Here is a 19,471-nt window from a genome sequence, read left to right on the forward strand (position 1 = left end):
CAAAAGGAACATTAGCAGTAGTTGACTATAAAGGTCTCGCTCCTTCTCAATATCGCCCTGGCTGATCTTTCACCTCAACTTTACTTCCTTGCCCACTCCCCATTTCCCTTGACTCCCTGACATACTAAAAAAAAATACATCTGTTCAAGTCTTGAAAATAACAACTGTGAAGAAGCTGGAGCAAAGAATTCCAAAGATTGATAAGAAATTTCCTAAATGATGGATCTCGTATGCTGAGACTGTGTCCCCTTGTTCAGGATTCCCTGGGCAGGGCAAGCAATCTCTTTGTGCCTACTCTGCCAAGCCTTCAGGAGCGTGTGTACGTACTACAATAGGATCACTTCCTATACTTTGAAACTCCAGAGAGTATAGATGCAACTTACTCAGCTGCTGACCATTGGTTAACACTCAGGAACCAACCTTGTGAATCTTCACTGTACGTTCTCCATAGCAAGTACAACTTTCTTCAATATGGATACCAGAATGGTGTACAATGCTCACTAAATCCCTACCTATTACAGTACTGTAAGACCTCTTTGTTCTGGTGCCCAGGTCCCTTGAAGAAAAAGCCAACATGCGATTTACCATGTTCATTTCAAGCTGTAATTATATTCTAATTTCAGTATCCCTTGTAAAAATTGACGCACGCTTTGTTGAATATAAACATGTGATAGCTTCATGTCTTTGAAAAATTTTTTCGCATTTTTATTTGCGCAACCAAGAGAAGAATCTTACACTTCCCTACATTATACTCCTATCTTTCACCTTGTTTCCACTAACTTGTTTATATCTGCATTGCAGCTGTGTCTCTCACAACTCAAATTCCCACCTAGCTTTGTATCAGCAGCAAACCTGGATACATTACCCTTCATCGTGGTGTCTAAGTCACTAATATAGACTGGAAGTAGCTGAGGGCCCAACACTGATCCTTGTGGCACTCTACTGGTCATGGCCTATCAAAAATGTCATGCTCCTCCCTGCCAACTGCCTGTTAAGTCATTTTCCAACAATGTGACTAGATTAGTCCCAGTCCCACGAACCCTAACCATGCATATTCAATCTTCACATGGCATCTAATCCAATGTTTTTTGAAAATCCACATCCATTGGCTCCCCTTTACCTACTAGTAACACTTGGGGGAAAAAAAAAATTGTCGAACATAATGTATTTTGTAAAACTCTGTCTAATCATCCAGTGGCTTTCCAAATATATCAATAAAATTATCTGAATAAAAAAGATTACAATTATTTCCCAGACAACAATGCAAGCCCCAATTGGCCTCAAGTTCCCTGCATTATCCACCTTTGACTCAGTAACTATTGAAGAAAAGTGAGTCAGTCTGCACTGGAAGCTAGAGAATTTTGGAACATCACGGCCAGCACCTTCATATGGACTAAACTTTAATCGATGCCACATGGATTAAAAATATATAGCCACACAAATGGAACCCAGTTAATCTTATACCATCTAAAGTGAGCACATTTAAAAATCAAAACCAAAAATACTTGAAAGACTCAGCAGGTTAGGCAACATCTGCAGAGAGAACAGATGAATCCTTAATTCACATGTGGAATTTGGACCCTCCCTTGGCTCTGGTGTATATCACTAACTGTAATACTATTTGAACAAATAGCCGGTGTTCTTTCTGCAGGTTCAGCTAAACTTGCTGAGTGTTTGCAGGATTTCCTGTTATTTTTTCAGAGCCCCAACATCTGCATTTTATTGAGTTCTTCCCCCCCACCCCCCGACATATTTATGACTCAACCCAAGATTTAGAAAAACACAATCCACAGACATGTCGAACATATTTCTATTTGGAATTCTTATGGCAAGCAACTTGTTTAGCTCATACTGCTGTTTCTTCACCAATGCAGGACTGCTAACAAATAATTATTATATAGTAACAGTTAAAAAATTACCCACAATGAGTAAAAGCATCATTTAAGCACAAGGTGAAATGTCATAGCTTTAAGGAGCACCGAACCACCAATGGAAAGGAGAACAGCAGAATCAGATTTTACACAAAATTTCAGGGCCAAGAGAAAGGCATAAATTATCAACATCATCTGCTAAAGTCACATTAATTTTTAGTGAGCTTCTCTGCTCTTGGGTTATTTATAGAAAACACCCAAAAGACTTGTCAAAACTCCCTAGTTATTTGAATTTGTTTCTGAATGAGAACCTGCTGTCATCACGGTTTTCTACCAACTTTACAAGGATGTTTAAAACTAACAGCAGTGCCACGACAGAAATAATTTAATAAAACTGCAACTTTGATAGCAAGCACCTTGGCATTTCGGCAGAACAAGATAGGTAACATTAAGAATATTGTCCAAAGCAAAGCAAAACAACACTGCAAAGATTTCTACAAAAGCATGCATTTAGAGAGCATCTTAAAGTACTAAAATATCCCACAGGAGCTTCATGAAACAAAACTTGACAAATAAAGGGATCTTAGACTATAAATGATCAAACACAGGAACGTAGGAGGAATTTTTGAAGGGCTTTTGCCTAAAACATCGATGTTCCTGCTCCTCGGATGCTCCCTGACCTGCTGTGCTTTTCCAGCACCACTCTAATCTTGACTCTGATCTCCAGCAGCTGCAGTCCTCACTTTCACCTCGTTCATCCTCTCTAGCCTGTTCAACTCAATGAGATCATGGCTGATCTGTAGCCTAGCTCCATGTCTTTGGCCCATATCCCTTAACAACTTTGCTTAACAAGCATTTGTCTTCCTTTAGAAAATTAACCAGTCATCCAGCATCCACTGCTGTTTGTGGATGAGACACTCTTTGCGTGGAGAGATAGGTTTTAACAAATTTAAGGAATTCCTTAAAGGGGCAGAGGTAAAAAAGCAGGGAAATAAGAGAGACCTTCAGCGCACAGCCAGCAACGAAAGCCCAGGATGTGCAAAAGGCCCCAATTCGAGGAGTGTAAAGTCCTGAGGTTTGAGAGAGTGGAGTAATTTAAAGACATAGGGAGGGATGAGGCCTTGGAGAGGGTTAAAGAAAGGGTGAGAATTTTTAAAAAGCAACACCGTGCTTGTCCAGCAGCCAATGGGTGGCCAGAACGTGGTGCAAGTAAACATATAGGGTTTGGATAGTTTACAGAGAGTAGAATGTGGGATTCTAGCCAGGAATAAAATTAAATAGTTAGGTCCAGAGGTAACAAGGACATGAACAAGGGTTTCAGCAACAGCTGAGGTGATATAGGCAACGTTATATGGGTGGAAACAGGTGGTCTCAGTGAGGATATGAACATATTGTCAGAAATTCAATGCAGGTCAAATTTGACATTAAATTGTTTGGTGAACAGAATATTAGATTAGATTAGATTCCCTACAGTGTGGAAACAGGCCCTTCGGCCCAACAAGTACACACTAACCCTCTAAAGAGCAACCCACCCAGACCCATTCCCCTACATTTACCCCTTCACCTAACACTACAGGTAGTTTAGCATGGCCAATTCACCTAACCTGCACATTTTTGGAATGTGGGAGGAAACCGGAGCACCTGGAGGAAACCCACGCAGACACGGGGAGAATGTACAAACTCCACACAGTCATTTGCTTGAGGCAGGAATTGAACCCGGGTCTCTGGCGCAGTGAGGCAGCAGTGCTAACCACTGTGCCACCTTGCCACCCACTAATATACCAAAACAGAGATGAGGAAAGTGTTCCTAGAACTGGAACAAAGAATGTTCACCACTTCTCAGACAATGGCAGATGTAGGCAAGACCCAAATGGGCATCCAGAGGGGCACGGTGTATCTGGATGAATCTCTACAATGGGGAAACAGGCCCTTTGGCCCAACAAGTCCACACCAACCCTCTGCACAGTAACCCACCTAGACCCATTCCCCTACCCTATATTTACCCCGACTAATAACCCACACTGTGGGCAATTTCCCATGGCCAGTCCACCTGATCTGCACATCTTTGGACTGTGGGAGGAAACCGTAGCACCTGGAGGAAACCCACACAGACACAGGGAGAATGTGCAAACTCCACACAGACAGCCGCCCGAGGTGGGAATCGAACCCAGGTCCCTAGTGCTGTAAGGTAGCAGTGTTAACCACTGAGCCACCATGCCACCCCTAAATAGGTGTAAAGTCGCTCAACGTGAGGACATGTTCAAACTGGTGGATGGGGGATCAGGAACCAAAATCAATTGAGGGGTAGAAGACAGAGGATGGTGGTAGAAGGCTGTTGTATGACTGGAGGTCGGTGTACATTAGGGACAAGTACTGGGTCCCTTATTTGCCATGAGATATATAAACAATGTAGATGAAAATGGGGGCGGCATGATGAGTTTGAAGATGACACAATGATTGGCCGAGTGATTAACAGTGAGGAAAAAGGTCTTGGGTTATAGGAAGACTTAGCCAGGTTGAAGAGATCAGCAGGTCAGTGGCAGATGGCATTTAATCCTGAAAGGTGTATGAGGTGATGCACCTGGAAGAAGTAACAAGACAAGGGAGTACTCAATAAATGGCAGGACATTAGGAAGCTTGAGGACCAAGGACCTTGGGGTGCTTGTTGACAGATCCCTGATGGTGGCAGGACAGGTTAATAGGGTAGTTACGGCGGCATAAGGGACACATCCCCTCATCAGTCGTAGCCTAGATTATAAGAGCAGGGAGTTCATGCTGGAGATGGACAAAACTGGTTAGGCCACAACTGGAGTACTGTGTGTGTAATGCTGGTCACCAGCTCACAGGAAGGCCAGGACTGCACTGGAGGGGAGTGCAGAGGAGTTTCACCAGGGATGCAGCATCTTCGCTATGAGGCTGGATAGGCTCAGGTTATTTTCTTCAGAACAGAGGAGGACCTGATTTGATATGAATACAAAATTATGAGTGGCATAAACATGGTTGATAGGAAGCTGCTGTTCCCTTCAGTTGAAGGGTCAATAAGGAAGGGGCAGAATCTTAGGGTGAAGAGCTGGGGATTAACAGAAAACAGGAGGAAAAACTATTTTCATCCAAAAGATGGTGAGAATCTGGAATACAATTACTGAGAGGGTTGGAGGGGCAGGAAGGCTCAAACTTTAAAAAGTACATGAAAATGTTAAAATCTTCAAGGTGATGGGCAAAGTGTTAGAATGTATGATTAGTATGGATAGGGTAGTACAGACTCAAAAGGGGTGAAGGGCCTCTTCTGTGCTGTATGATTCTATCACACAGGCCATCTGGTGTGCTCTCTGCCTGACTGGAAGCTAATCAGCTGACATCGAGAGCAGAACCTGCCTGGGTCAAATAGCACAGTGAAAACACCACGTGACATAGGGGACCCTGTCTTCCAGGTTTCCAGACAGAGCCCTGTCATTGCAGCGAGTCCCCCTGTAACCTGAAACCTAAGTTATTAATGCATCCAATGCATGTTCAATGACACCTTTCCTTCCCATCTAAATGTTATTTCGTTTGGTGGACTTACAAATCAGACTTACCTGGGCCCAGTGGTTTTTAAACACAATGGTGCAGGTTTCGGAGTCCACACCCGAGAGACTTGGGAACTGCTGGCTCCCTTTGTTGACGGCAGTTGAAGCCATGTTGCGCGTTGAATCTCTTTTAGACCATATCAGAAATGTGTTAGCAGAAAATATCCCATCCCTTTCTGCAATCCCACTGCTTCAGTCACCATACTGGGCAAAGACAGTCTAGTTATCGTTTTGTATTAACCTAAAAAAAAAGTTAAAATATGTCAATAAAATATACTGATAAGAACACTGTCAAATCAACTTACTGAACAGATATGCACCCCATTCGTTTACATGGAGCCCTCGGTTATGGTTATGCTTTCATTGTTTCTGCCCCAAGCCATCAGACTCCTTGACACTGTGTGACCAGATTCTGTTCCACCTGAAATTCTTTGCACGACTTCGAATTGCTTCTGGAACGATGTCTATTAATTATCATTCTTTCATTACACTGTAATTTGCGGGTTTTGCACTTCTTATGCACTTTATGCCACCCTTTGTATGATCGCGTAGTTTGTGCTGTCCATGTAGCACGTCAGTCCTGAAGGAACACTGTCTCTTTCTTTTACTGTATCAGTTTTGTATGGTAGAAATGACAAATAAAATCTACTCTACTTTACCCTTACTATTTTTACACAACAGGGAGGAAAATGCTTATTAAAAAACAAGTAATTTAAGCTCTGTAGAGAGCTTTAATCACTATAAAAGTTTCCACAGAGTTAAATGTTACTTATCCTGTTGTCTCCAACCTAATGCTGAAGGGAATTTATGTAGCACCTTTTATAATACTGCCCCTGGCCACTCAAAGCATCACTGGCCTTGCTCCATGTCACAAATTCATTATTCAGTTTGGTCAGAGCTGATTGAAAATAAAGTTGAACGTATAATCTCTCGTCAATTAGTTTATCTGGAAATCAGGGCAAATCTCAGCTTGGTCAGATGGGTGCAGTTGGCACCAATTTCTACATTCACCCACTGAGATGGGGGCAGCCCAAGGTCACTTAACACACAGATGTACAAAAGAGATCTGAAGATAATCTGGTTCCATTGAGTGGCACCATATGTAGTTCTTCTATAAGATGATGGTTGCGTTCTTGTGTAAACCCATGTTATAGAAAGATCGTGCTCTAGAAACAGTGCTTAAAGTGTTGGCACTGTAATAGTGTTACAGCCAACACACATTTTAGAAGTTCGCGCTTTAGAAACAGCGTCCCCAATTCACCAATCACATTGTAGCAAATTCTCTTTAACGAAAAGCAGATTATAGCAGAATGACCTGTACCTAAAACCCAGAACAATGGTAGAGGGGTGGGGGGAAAGATGGTGATCAGTGGGGAAGGCCAATAGCTCACCAACAGGAGGCAGGGGCAAAGTGGCTGGGGTGGGGTAGAGACACTGGTGTGATGGGGTGGGAGGGTACGAGCACATGGGGACACATTGGGTGGGAGTGATTAAGGGGTAGAATGAGAGCACAACAGGTGAGAAATAGCTTGTTGATGGTCAAGCCAAGCTCCCTTGAGCTGCAGGAAAGGGGGACGGGTGGGAGGGAAGAACTGCAGGATTTGGTTGATGTGAGCCAGATAGTCTGTGGGTACCAGCTGGTTCTTTAATAGTGTGAGACAGTCAAAGTCAATGTTATCCCTCACCCAATGTCAACACACACAGACACACACGCGCACACAACAGGGGGACAGGTCAGCTAATCCGAGCAGGAACCAAAGCTGCTGTCTCTACTATTGGCTCCATCTCAAATTCTGATATCGCAACATTTTACTGGGTACAATTTCTACAGCTGAACAACACATACTTTGTCCCACCATTTTGCTTCACTGCAATGATTATTCATGCTTCCTACATCTGTCCTTCAGGGATGGAAGCGCTAAACCTGTGCTATGCCTAATAAACTCAAAGAAAAATAGAATTTTTTTAAAAAAGTGAAATTCAGGACACAGCCCCCTGTATTGATCTGGGCAGCATTTTTAATCTGAACAGTTTGAAGCCATCTGAATGTGGGACTGACCACAGCAGGCAAAAAAATCACTAACACTTGAAGTGCTAACTTTACCTTCTGTTGTCTCTGCTGGGCTTATTACTACCTCAGAGGCAGGCCTAATGCCAAATCTAACCCTTTAGTCAAGAGTTTGATGGGTCTAAAATTCAGCTTGGGAAACGCACAGCAAACGGTTAGCATCTGAATCTCTTCTGATGGCTCCGTGACTTTCACTAGCGAGTACTGGAGGCACAAAGGCAGGAGAGAGAACATGGGGCCGGCTAGGCGCATGGAGGGTTAGCTGATCTCACTTGTGGAGAAAGTGAGGGCTTAGGCCCGAAACGTCGACTCTCCTGCTCCTCGGATGCTGCCTGACCTGCCGTGCTTTTCCAGCAACACTCTTTTTGACCCTGATCTCAGACATGGGAATGGTACAGGGGACCTTATTTGATAAGCAAGGGTTGTGTGTTGTTGCATGAGCCAACTGATGAGCTCCACCGACAAAGGTCTCAATATCCTACATAGGCATTAGCTTACAACAATCAAGTTGCCAGGTTTAAGACCAAAACACAACACGTGAAGTTATGAATTGCCTATAAGGAACTTAAACCATAGAGTATGTGAAAAGTGCAAAATAAATGCGAGTTTTCTTTCAAAGTTTCTGATACTGCCTAATGCATACAGTATTTAATTCTTTTCAGGACTTACATTTCTTTGGTTAATGACGTACAGTATAGCTTTTTGGAGTATTTTCTGATGTTGAGAATGGTAAATATATGTATTGCGAGAATAACCATCTTCAGGGTGCAGCAGTGATGAATAGCCCATTCATAATTGTCCAGCAAGGCACTCAGACACATTGCTATAAAGGAAAAAACACTAACTCCTGCTTTCATAACCTGACCACCTGGTATGAACTTTATTTTAATATCACTTCTCTTCCCCTTCAGTAACTAGAAAAAATGCACTGTGCAAAATACAGCTTGAATAAAATGAATATTTAGAAAAAGATAAACTAAACACATTATAATAACAAGTCAATTTCTCCACTGAGTTGTTTAAGCCTTTTAATGATTCCCTTCAAGCTTTTAGAGGTGGTGGATTTGGATTTTATCCAGGTATAGAATTCTCAGCATCAAAATTCCGGAGAGGGATCAACACTACTCCGTCCACAATACTGACAACCTCCTTTCAGTTTCAGCACTTTTCGTCCAATAGCATTTCTCCAAATAATTTTAGAAAAATAAGGACGATTTTCAAAACTAAAACTTATTTCCAGACTTCTTTTAAGATGAAAGTCAATTTCTCTGGACGTGTGAAAGGGGAAGAAAAAATTGCGATAACACATTTGCCATTTTTATATGGAACTTTACAAATTTCGAGACGATATAGCAAACCAATTTAAAATGTCAATGTCAATGTTTAGAATAAGTAGTAACCTTGGCATGCAGATTCTACAGTTAAGTGTGAGTGCATTAATTCAAAAGAAATTCAGGGTCTGGGATATCAGCTCATGGCAGAGGAGATTGCCCACAGTTGGCTGCATTTTGGGATGGAAACTGGTTCCAGTGCGATTCTAGGATGCAGATGCTGGGGATTAGAGTAGTGCTGGAAAAGCATAGTACGTCAGGCAGCGTCAGAGGAGCAGGAAAATTGACATTTTGGGCAAAAGTCCTTCCTCAGGAATGGCCCTTCCTGCTCGTGGATTTTCCTGCTCCTTGGATGCTGCCTGACCTGCTGTGCTTTTCCAGCACCACTCTAATCTTGAGTCTAATCTCGAATCCAGTGAGATTCTATCCTGTTTTAGAAGTCAGCTATGTTCCAGCAGGTGAATGCAGGTAGATCTTATTCCTCGTCTTCCCTCCTGGACAGCTTAGCCTCCCATGTTACCACAGGCTTAGCTCTGGATGCACTACCCAGATGAACCAACACTTCCAGCTCTCATGATAACTGTACATCAGTTGCAATCACTCAGGGGACCCCTTGAACTATCTACCTACCTGATCCTCCTTGGTTATGTGGGAAACACCTCATCTCCCTCTGCCTTGACATCTTTAAGTGGTAGGGTGACCACTTCTGATAACATGCAATCCACACAGCTCATAGCTTTCAGATACACCACTGTGCCATTATAAACTTCAGTAACCATTCATGGATTGAATGAACCAACAAAAGATAAACATAGAAAGCAGCAGCAATAACTATTTGGAGGAAGCTGTTAAGCAATAAAAAGACAAGCTGTTAGACAGAGATTGAAAGCAATTAGCCACGCCATGGAAAGGATGGAGTTGAGATTACATAAACAAAACTGCTTGGAAAGCTGCTTGCTTTATTGCCACAAAGGACAATGTTTGCCCTGCAGAAGAACTTAAAGAGTTAACTGCATTAAAACGGTGTCTTCAAACACAGTTAAAGCCAAACGTAACAAGGAATAAAGAAGCTATTTCTGATAAGGAAGCAAGCTGCGGTCTCAAGGACTCAAAGAGAATAATCAATATTTTGGATGAAAGAATCTAAAGAATTATCAATATATCACATCATAGTCCTGAAGCATGAACATTTATATAAGAACTGAACACTAAAACTCCCCCTTTGTGCAGTGCTGTTCTTTGACGTCCTGCTAAAGGTTGAACCCTGGACACTTGCGGAGACCACTGAGTGGAATCATGGCCAAGTTTAACCATTAGCCAGCTAACAGCCAAACTGAGTTGCAGGGCTTAACATGCTTACTTGAGGAATCTTATTTTGGTTGCTATGTACAATAAAATTTAAATCACCATTTCAGTACTTGATTGTGAGATTTCTGAATAAGTAGCCACATTAAAGGTAACTTTTGGTGATTTACCCACAACACCACAATGACACCAACTGTTGCTCAAGTTGAACAGATTTTTAAAAAAATTTATAAAAAACTAGTCTTGCGAGAAATTAAACACCAAAAATTGTAGTGAACAGCAAGTGCCAAATCAACTTACTTCACCTGCTGCTTGGAGATATTTCAGGAACCAAAACAAATGCTTCACAAGAGGGAATGCTTTCAGTCTGTGGAATCTAACGGTTGTGGCCTATGTCCTGTTTTTTTTGACCCCCTCTGTTACTGCAGCCTGTGCTCCATATGCTCATCAGACACCAGAAGATAACATCAATTGACGAGAACTTTAGTAAGTATTTACTCAACTACAACAGCAGAGTGTAACACCAAAAGACATTTCATTGCAATAAATGGTATTTTTCAAATGTAATGTATGGTAGCTATAACACCAGGAATGTGACTTTTTTTAATATGTACACTCAATGTTACAGATTCTGTGATAGAGAAATCTGCAGCAATAATGGTTAGAATTTAAAATGGCTTCCTTCTTTTCTTGTACAAAATTAACATAAAAGTGTTTGCATCTGATACCAAGCAAGGTAATCAATAATATTTTAATATTTTGGTAACTCTATTGCTTTCCATTCCTTGCTAACAGTACATAGCCATCAATAGGAGAAGCACAAAATAAATAATTTGCTACATGCATGACCAACTAATATTGTTGAAAGAAATTTTATTGTAAAATTTCACTCAGTTTTGTTGCCTTCTTACATTAATAGTACTTCCTCTTGAATACACAGGTTTAACAGGCTCATTTTGTAAAACATGATAAATCATAAAGGCATTTTATTGCAAAGGAAATTTACAGTTCAATAGTTTGCAATTTTACTGCTCACTGGCATGTAATAGAGCTTGTTCAATTCATAAAGGACTTCAATAAAGCATAACCTTCCATCAATTTATAAATAAAATTGTCAAAACAAAAGCACTTTTTACAAGTTTTCATACTTCCTGGTCCATTAAATCCATACTCTGTCCAAGTACTACGTATGGGACATTTACAGGTATATCTGCAGGTGCATTTAACATTGATGTACTTTACTCAAGTGTATGCCCAAGGACGGGAGACGATAATGCTGAGGTTGTTCTGGTTTCCAGCTCTTTATAGAGCTTTGCATTGAGCACACACTGCAGCAAGTTTAGCAGGCACAGCGAGACTAGATCAGTCAATAGACCCACAGTCAAAAATAGAACGATTGAACCATTATACACACAAATCTTAAACATGCACTTGGAAGTACTGCGTTGGATCTGGAGCTCTTTTGTGATCAATACACGTGGTATTATGAAAGGCATTGTGTAAATTCAAGCTTTTTCTTTCTATTGCGACAGTGTTCCTTCACCACACAGTGAATGTTGCATTCGTTCCAATTCAGAGAAGGAGAAAGGAATGGAACTTCATTGCAATCCCTTCTCCCTTCAAGGCTTTTGAAAAATACCTCAAATCTCTGCTTAAAATGTGTGCCAAATTAAATATGACCAAAAGTTAGTTTGCAGTATATTAGCTCATTAGAACAACAAAAAAAAGAGACAAAATCCATTTGTTATGAAACATTGCTTATTCAACCGTTTCTCAGCTGTAAGGAGAATGAGAAGTATACCAAGTAGCTGAATCAATATATCGCTCATTGCATCCCGTCACACAAAATTCAAATTTGCGCCACAGTGCAGGAATCACAATCCTAATGTCTAAATCACTCTCACACCATAATAATTGGAACTGTAGCTTTCCAGCACCAAGATAAAAGGAAGATTAAGTCTGTTCTGATCCCACCTTCAGCTGCAATTAAGTAAAGGATCTACGTAGATAAACATGCAAGAACACTTCTTTAAAAAAGCTTCCCCTCCAGTGAATTGTAATGTAATTTAGATGCACAACAATTTGAATCTCACAATAATGGAGCGTGTTTCAAATGTGACAAATATTAATCCACTTCCATTTTCAACTTTTACCTCACTGAGATAGGAGGAGATTGGACTAACTTGAGGATCTTTGCTGATATCCAGACCAATTATATTCCTGCAGCTCAGACAAAAGATCCCATTAGTTTACATAAAATTAACATTAGTTCCAGGTCAGATTAAAAGCTGGAAAACTCCATATTCATACTGATGCTGGGATTGGCCAGCTTTAAATTGCCCATGTAAAGCAGGGAATTATTGAAATGATCAAGTTATAACAAGCTGACCAATTTCAAATTGCAGCAAGCTTCAAGAGAGCCATGTCCAACACTGTGAAATGGATACTTGCTGTCCTCATAAATCTTGCAACAGGGTAAAGCGAAGGCAAGGTGATGAAATTATTCTCATCAAATGTTGATAGTTAGGAGAACAAAGCCGAGCAACAGAAGAGTAAACTTTCATCCTAAATATAGACATTTAAGTTTGCAGGAACTGGGTCACCTTTACTTGCAGAGAGCTACTTGCATCTCCTGTGTCACTGAGCTTGACAACAAATCGCCATTAGCTCATGTGATAAAGCACCAGACTGGCCTAGTCCATCCCTCAAACGTACTGTTAGATAAGCTAAAAAGGTCACACGGATTTCAATTAAAAGCTAAAGCTGTTTTTTTTTGCTTAGTGCTCTCCACTGAATTGAGATCTAAATTTGGGAAGTGATCTCTCGTTCCTCAACAGGAATAGGCAACAAAGAAAAATACTTGTGCATATTTTCAGATACATAACTGACGGCATGTTTCCACCTAGCTCCTGAAACACTCACGGCTCACTAGAACTCAGCTTTCAGGTTCAACAGTCACAGAACGCTCACAGCAGGCATTTATTGATTTAGAGCCTAATATCTCAAATGATAGCAGCCCCCAGAGAAGAAGGGGGCACAGAATAATAGCAGGAGATTTGGAAAGGGGAAATCAAGAGTTTGACAGTGGACTGTTTCTGCTGTGAAGGCAGTGATTGTACCTCTGGGTGAAAATAGCTGCCATCCCTTTAGCCCCCAATAATCCCTTTCAGTACCTATTACACAGACCCCTGCAGAACTGAAATAGATAGTCACAGCATTGTGTATCCTTGGTCTAGTTTTCACCAACTTTGAGGGAAGACCCTGAAAGGGGCAGTGCCAATGTTACTTTCCAGGTGCCTGCTAGAAATGACGATGAGGAACCAATGTGGGAGACACCTTGGGGCAGCACAGAGTTCAAAAACACCCACAACACATGGCAACTTCAACCTGTGTCTAATCTCCACACATCACTGAGCACCATTCAATAGTGTAATGATTCGTCACTTAGAGTGGAGCTTCTAATGGCAGTATTAACAGAGAGAGCTGGAATGGGGTGTATACCGCAAAGGTGGGTACAATTATCTCCCCACCCTCAAACCTCTCCACCACCATACCTGCAGCTTGTGCCACAGACACTTCCGAATCTGGCTCTCATTCACATACGCGCTCCTCGGCCCACCAGGGGTGAAAGGTCAAGCAACATAAGCAATTACTAAAGGTATTGGTCACTAGTGTTTGGGTAAGTTACTGGAAGGAGGTGCTGCTTAGGGATACCAGTGCAAGGCTAACCCATCCTCCTGGGGCCTGGAATCAAAGTCAACGTTGCTTTGCTACACCTGACTTTGCTGCTAATGAGACAGTTTCCTACAGATCAGTAATCCTGAATTGCAGGATGTTGGGTAGACTGTTCTGGTCAGTCTAAGCCAGTCAGTGGTAGGTTTAGCGCATACAACTCAAAAGGTGTGTTGTCGAAAAAGCACAGCCGGTCAGGCAGTATCCGAGGAGGAAGACAGTCGCTGTTCGAGCATACGCCCTTCATCAAGAACTTTTGGGGGGGGGGGGGGGGGTTGGGTGAAGAGGAGGTCAAGAAGCCCCTCAACTTCCTCCTTGGGACCCTCCAACCACACGGGATCAATATTGATTTCACCAGTTTCCTCATCTTCCCTCCCCTCACTTTATCCTAGATCCAGCCCTCCAATTCGGCACCACTCTCTTGAACTATCCTACATGTCCATCGTCCTTCCCACCTATCTGCTCCACCCTCTGCTCCAACCTATCACCATCACCTCCAACCTTCCCAGCTACCTTCCCTCCAGACCCAACCCCTCCTCCCATTTATCTCTCAGCCCCCTTGGAGACCTCCCACATTCCTGAAGAAGAGCTTACACCTGAAATATCAATTCTCCTGCTCCTCGGATGCTGCCTGACCTGCTGTGTTTTTCCAGCAACACACTCCAGACTCTGATCTCCAGAATCTGCAGTCCTCACTTTCTCCCTTAACATGTATAACTGAACAGATCACATGACCCTAGTGTCACTCCTTTCCCATCTGACCCTACAAGCACAGACAGGGAAATACAACGGTGGGAAATAACTACTGTTTGCCTCAGATGACTTCAATTTCTTGTCCTCCATCTGACAATGATCACCTCCCACAGCCTACCAATTGGAATAGTTGTCAAGGCCATAATTAAGTTATTGAATCCAGATCTGCAGGCTGAATGGAGAATTCCACCAGTCGGTACTAGGGTGATAATTATTTACAATTTATATTCATAACTTGGATGAGGAGAGGGAAGGGAATGTACTAAAAATTATAGGTGGGAAGGCAAGTCTACGAACGAGACAAAGAGTCTGCAGAGGCATATGGACAAGTTATGAGAAGAGGCAAAAACTTGAGAGGTGGAATATAATGTGGGGAAATGTGAGTTTATGCACTCTGGCAAGAAAAGGAACAGCTGAATATTATTTAAGATGGAGAAGGATTGTTGAAAGCTACAAAAGAGAGGAATTTGACAGTCTTCATCCATGAGATCACAAAAAGCTAGTAAACTAAAAGTTTGGTAGGTATTAGGGGAAGGCCAATATTTCAAAGGGAATAGAGTGTAAAAGTGGGAGGTTCTGTTAAACCCATACAAGGCACGAGTCAGACCACAGCTGGAGTTCTCTATCTAACATAGTGAGCCCCTTATCTCCACTGAATTGAAAGGCATCCTGGCCTTGGATGCCACCTAGAGATGTTCACTAAACTGACGACAGGTATGAAGGGACTGTCGTATGGAGGAGAGATTGAGTAGATTGAGCCTTACCCAGAGTTGGTAAGAATGAGAAGTGACCTTTTCATGAATGATGGGGCATAATTTCACAATAAGAAGTCAACTATTTAAGATGGAGATGAGGTCAAATTTCTTCTCTCAGAGAGTAGTAAATCTGTGGAATTCTTTACCACCGAGGGCTGTCACTGCTGGGTTATGATGTATATTCAAGGCTGAGACAGACATATTAAATGTGCAAGGAAGTCAAACGTTATGGGGCAAGTGGAGTTGAGGATTATCAGACCAGCCATGATTTCATTGAATGACAGGGCAGACCTGAAGGAATGAATGACCAATTTCTGCTCCTGTGTCTCTTGGTCATATTTGAGGTGGCTGTCTTTAAGCTCTATTTTGACAGAGTGGCAAGGAGAGAAGGTGGGGTAAAACTAGGGCTGCTGGGAAGGGTAAGGGACTTAACTCAGGAGTCGGGCCTCCATTTTGATAGAGTGGTGAAGAGAGAAAGTGAAGGGAAGCGAGGGCTGCTGGGAAGGGTAAGGGCTTAATTTATATTTGGGCAGTGACTAAACCTAAGATACTACACATGTAGTATCTCTCTCACATCCCCCTCCTCTAACCAGAAGGAAAAGATTCTATAAGGTAAGACTTTTATTTCTTTCTTTTTCATATATTTAGGTGCATTGTTTAGTTTTAGTTAGTTCATATAAAGCTAAGGCTTACAATGGCAGGGGACCTCAGACCCGTGGCATGTGCCTCTTGCTTGATGTGGGAGCTTCAGACCATGTCTGACATTCCTCACTCTTACACTTGCAAGGAGTGTGTCCAGCTGCAGCTGTTGTTTAACCACATGACGGCTCTAGAGCTGCGGATGGACTCACTGTGGAGCATCCACGTTGCTGAGGGGGTCGTGGATAGCACATTTAGTGAACTGGTCACACAGCAGGTTAGGATTGCTGAGGGAGACAGTGAATGGGTGACCAAAAGATAGAAAAAGAGTAGGAAGGCAGTGCAGGTGTCCCCTGTGGTCATCTCCCTCTCAAACAGGTATACTGTTTTGGATACTGTTGGGGGAGATGGCTCACCAGGGGAGGTCAGCAGTTGTCAAGATCATGGCACCGTAGCGGGCACTGCTGTTCAGAAGGGCGGGAAAAAGACTCAGAGAGCCATAGTCATAGGGGATTATATTGTGAAGGGAGTAGATAGGCGGTTCTGTGGCTGAAAACGGGACTCCCGGATGGTATGTTGCCTCCCAGGTGCTCGGGTCAGGGATGTCACCGATCGGCTGCAGAGCATTCTAAAGGGGGAGGGTGAACAGTCAGTTGTCATGGTGCATATAGGCATCAATGATATAAGTAGAAAACGAGATGAGGTCCTGAAAGAAGAATTCAGGGAGCTAGGAGAGAAGTTAAAGGAGAGGACCTCAAAGGTAGTGATCTCAGGATTACCACCTGTGCCATGTGCAAGCCAGCGGAGAAATGAAAGAATAGGCAGGATGAACATGTGGCTTGAGAGATGGTGTAGGAGGGAGGGGTTCAGATTTGTTGGACATTGGGACCGATTCTGGGGAAGGTGGGACTATTACAAAATGGACGGTCTTCATCTGAAACAGACCAGAACCAATGATCTTGGGGGAGGTTTTGCTACTGCTGTTGGGGAAGTTTTAAACTAATGTGGCAGGGAGCTGGGAACCAGAAGAGAAAACAAATAGGCAGCGAGATGGAGACTGGAGACGGTAAGAATCATGAAGATAGCGTTATTAAAGGGGAGAATAGGCAGAGAGCAGGTGAGCGCAAAAAAAAAAAACTGGTGGCCTGAAATGCATCTACTTTAATGTAAGGAGGATAGTGGGTAAGGCAGATGAACTTGGGGCTTGGATTGGTGCCTGGGAGTATGGTGTTATTGCAATCACAGAGACTTGGTTGAAGGAAGGGCCTGATGATAGGCAACTAAATGTTCCAGGATATAGATGTTGCAGACAGGACAGGGAGGGAAGTAAAAGAGGGGGTGGTGTTGCATTGCTGGTCAGGGACGATATCACGGCTGTGCTAAAGGAGGACACTATGGAGATCTTGGCTAGTGAGGCATTATGGGTGGAGCTGAGAAATAAGAAGGGTGCAGTTACATTGTTGGGGCTGTATTACAGGCTTCCCAACAGTGAACGTGAGGTAGAAGAACAAATAGGTAAACAGATTATGGGAAGATGTGGAGGCAATAGGGTAGTGGTGATGGGAGATTTTAATTTTCCCAACATTGACTGGGATACACTTAGCGTCAGAGGTCTGGATGGGGTAGAATTTGTAAGAAGTGTCCAGGAGAGTTTTCTAGAGCAGTATGTCAATAGTCTGACAAGGGAAGGGGCCATACTGGACCTGGTACTGGGGAACGAGCCAGGACAGGTGGTAGAAGTTGTGGTGGGGCTTTCTTTGGGAACAGTGACCACAATTCTGTAAGTTTTAAAATACTCATAGATAAAGATGAGAGTGGCCTTAAGGGAAGAGTAGGGCTTTTGCCCGAAACATCGATTTTCCTGTTCCTCGGATGCTGCCTGAACTGCTGCGCTTTTCCAGCACCACTCTACTCCAGAATCTGGTTTCCAGCATCTGCAGTCATTGGTTTTACCGAAGGGAAGAGTACTAAACTGGACCAATGCCAATTACATAAAAATTAGGCAGGAGCTGGGAAATGTGGATTGGACACAGCTATTTGAAGGGAAGTCCACATTTGAGATGTGGGAGGCTTTCATAGATAGGTTAAAGATAGTGCAGGATCGGCATGTCCCGTTAAAGGCAAAGGATAAGAAGGGCAAGATTCATGAACCGTGGATGACAGGAGAAATTATAGGAGTAGCCAAGAGGAAAAGGGAAGCGTACATAAAGTCTAGGCGATAGTTTTAAGCAGAATTAAGGAGAATCCCAAAGCATTTTATTCTTATATAACCAGCAAGCGGGTAACTAGAGAAAGGATTGGTCCACTAAAGGATACCTAAGGAAGGCTGTGTGCTGAACCTGGGAGAATGGGTGAGATTCTGAATGATTACTTTGCATCAGTGTTCACTGAGGAGAGGAACATGATGAATATTGAGTTTAAAGATAGAAGTTTGATTTCTCTGGATCACGTTGACATAAGGAAAGAGGATGTGTTGGGTAGGCTAGAGGTTATTAAGGTGGACAAATCCCCAGGACCAAATGGGATCTATCCCAGCTGGTGAGGGAGGTGAGAGGGGAAATAGCTGGGACCCCGACAGACATCCTTAAATACAGGTGAGGTACCGGAGGACTGGAAGGTTGCTCATGTTGTTCTCTCTGTACAAGAAGGGTAGTAGGGATATTCCGGGTAACTACAGACCAGTGAGCCTGATGTCAGTGGTGGGAGAAGTTGCTGGAGAAGGTACTGAGGGATAAAATCTATTTATATTTGGAAAGGAATGGGCTTATCAGTGATCGACAACATGGTTGTGTGTGGGGTAGATAATGCCTTACCAACTTTATAGAGTTCTCCAAGGAAGTGACCAAGTTGATAGATGAAGGAAGGGCTGTTGATGTCATATACACGGAGTTTAGTAAGGCGTTTGAGAAGGTTCCCCATAGTAGACTAATGGAGAAAGTGAAGTCACATTGTGTGCAGGGTGTTCTAGCTAGGTGGATAAAGACCTGGTTGAGCAACAGGAGACAGAGAGTAGTAGTTGAAGGGAATTTCTTGAAATGGAGAAAGGTGACCAGTGGTGTTCCACAGGGGTCAGTGCTGGGGCCACTGTTGTTTGTAATATACATAAATGATCTGGAAGAGGGCACTGTTGGTATGATCAGCAAATTTGCAGATGACACGAAGATTGGTGGAGTAGCAGAAAGCATAAGGAACTGTCAGAGAATACAGGAGGACATAGATAAACTGGCGAGTTGGGCAGAAAAATGGCAGATGGATTTCAATCCAAATAAATGTGAGGTGATGCATTTAGGCAAGTCTAATTCTAGGGTGAATTATACAATGAACAGAAGAGCCTTGGGAAAGGTTGATGGGCAGAGAGATCTGGGAGTGCAGGTCCATTGTACCCTGAAGGTTGCTGCACAGGTGGATAGATTGGTCAAGAAGGCATATAGTATGCTTGCCTTCATTGGAT

General features: G+C 42.7%; 1 protein-coding gene across 3 annotated transcripts in view; it reads right to left on the reverse strand.

The window, feature by feature from the left end:
- Positions 1-19,471, reverse strand: part of fhip1aa (FHF complex subunit HOOK interacting protein 1Aa) — a 192,056-nt gene that overhangs the window by 89,663 nt on the left and 82,922 nt on the right. For all 3 annotated transcript variants that reach the window (XM_072553768.1, XM_072553356.1, XM_072552582.1), the window contains one exon: positions 5,447-5,678. In XM_072553768.1, the coding sequence (XP_072409869.1) occupies positions 5,447-5,548 (102 nt within the window). In that variant the 5' untranslated portion in view covers positions 5,549-5,678. The remainder of the gene's footprint in view (positions 1-5,446; positions 5,679-19,471) is intronic.

The sequence above is a fragment of the Chiloscyllium punctatum genome, chromosome 1 (genome assembly GCF_047496795.1).
Source record: "Chiloscyllium punctatum isolate Juve2018m chromosome 1, sChiPun1.3, whole genome shotgun sequence".
Classification (NCBI taxonomy): domain Eukaryota; kingdom Metazoa; phylum Chordata; class Chondrichthyes; order Orectolobiformes; family Hemiscylliidae; genus Chiloscyllium; species Chiloscyllium punctatum.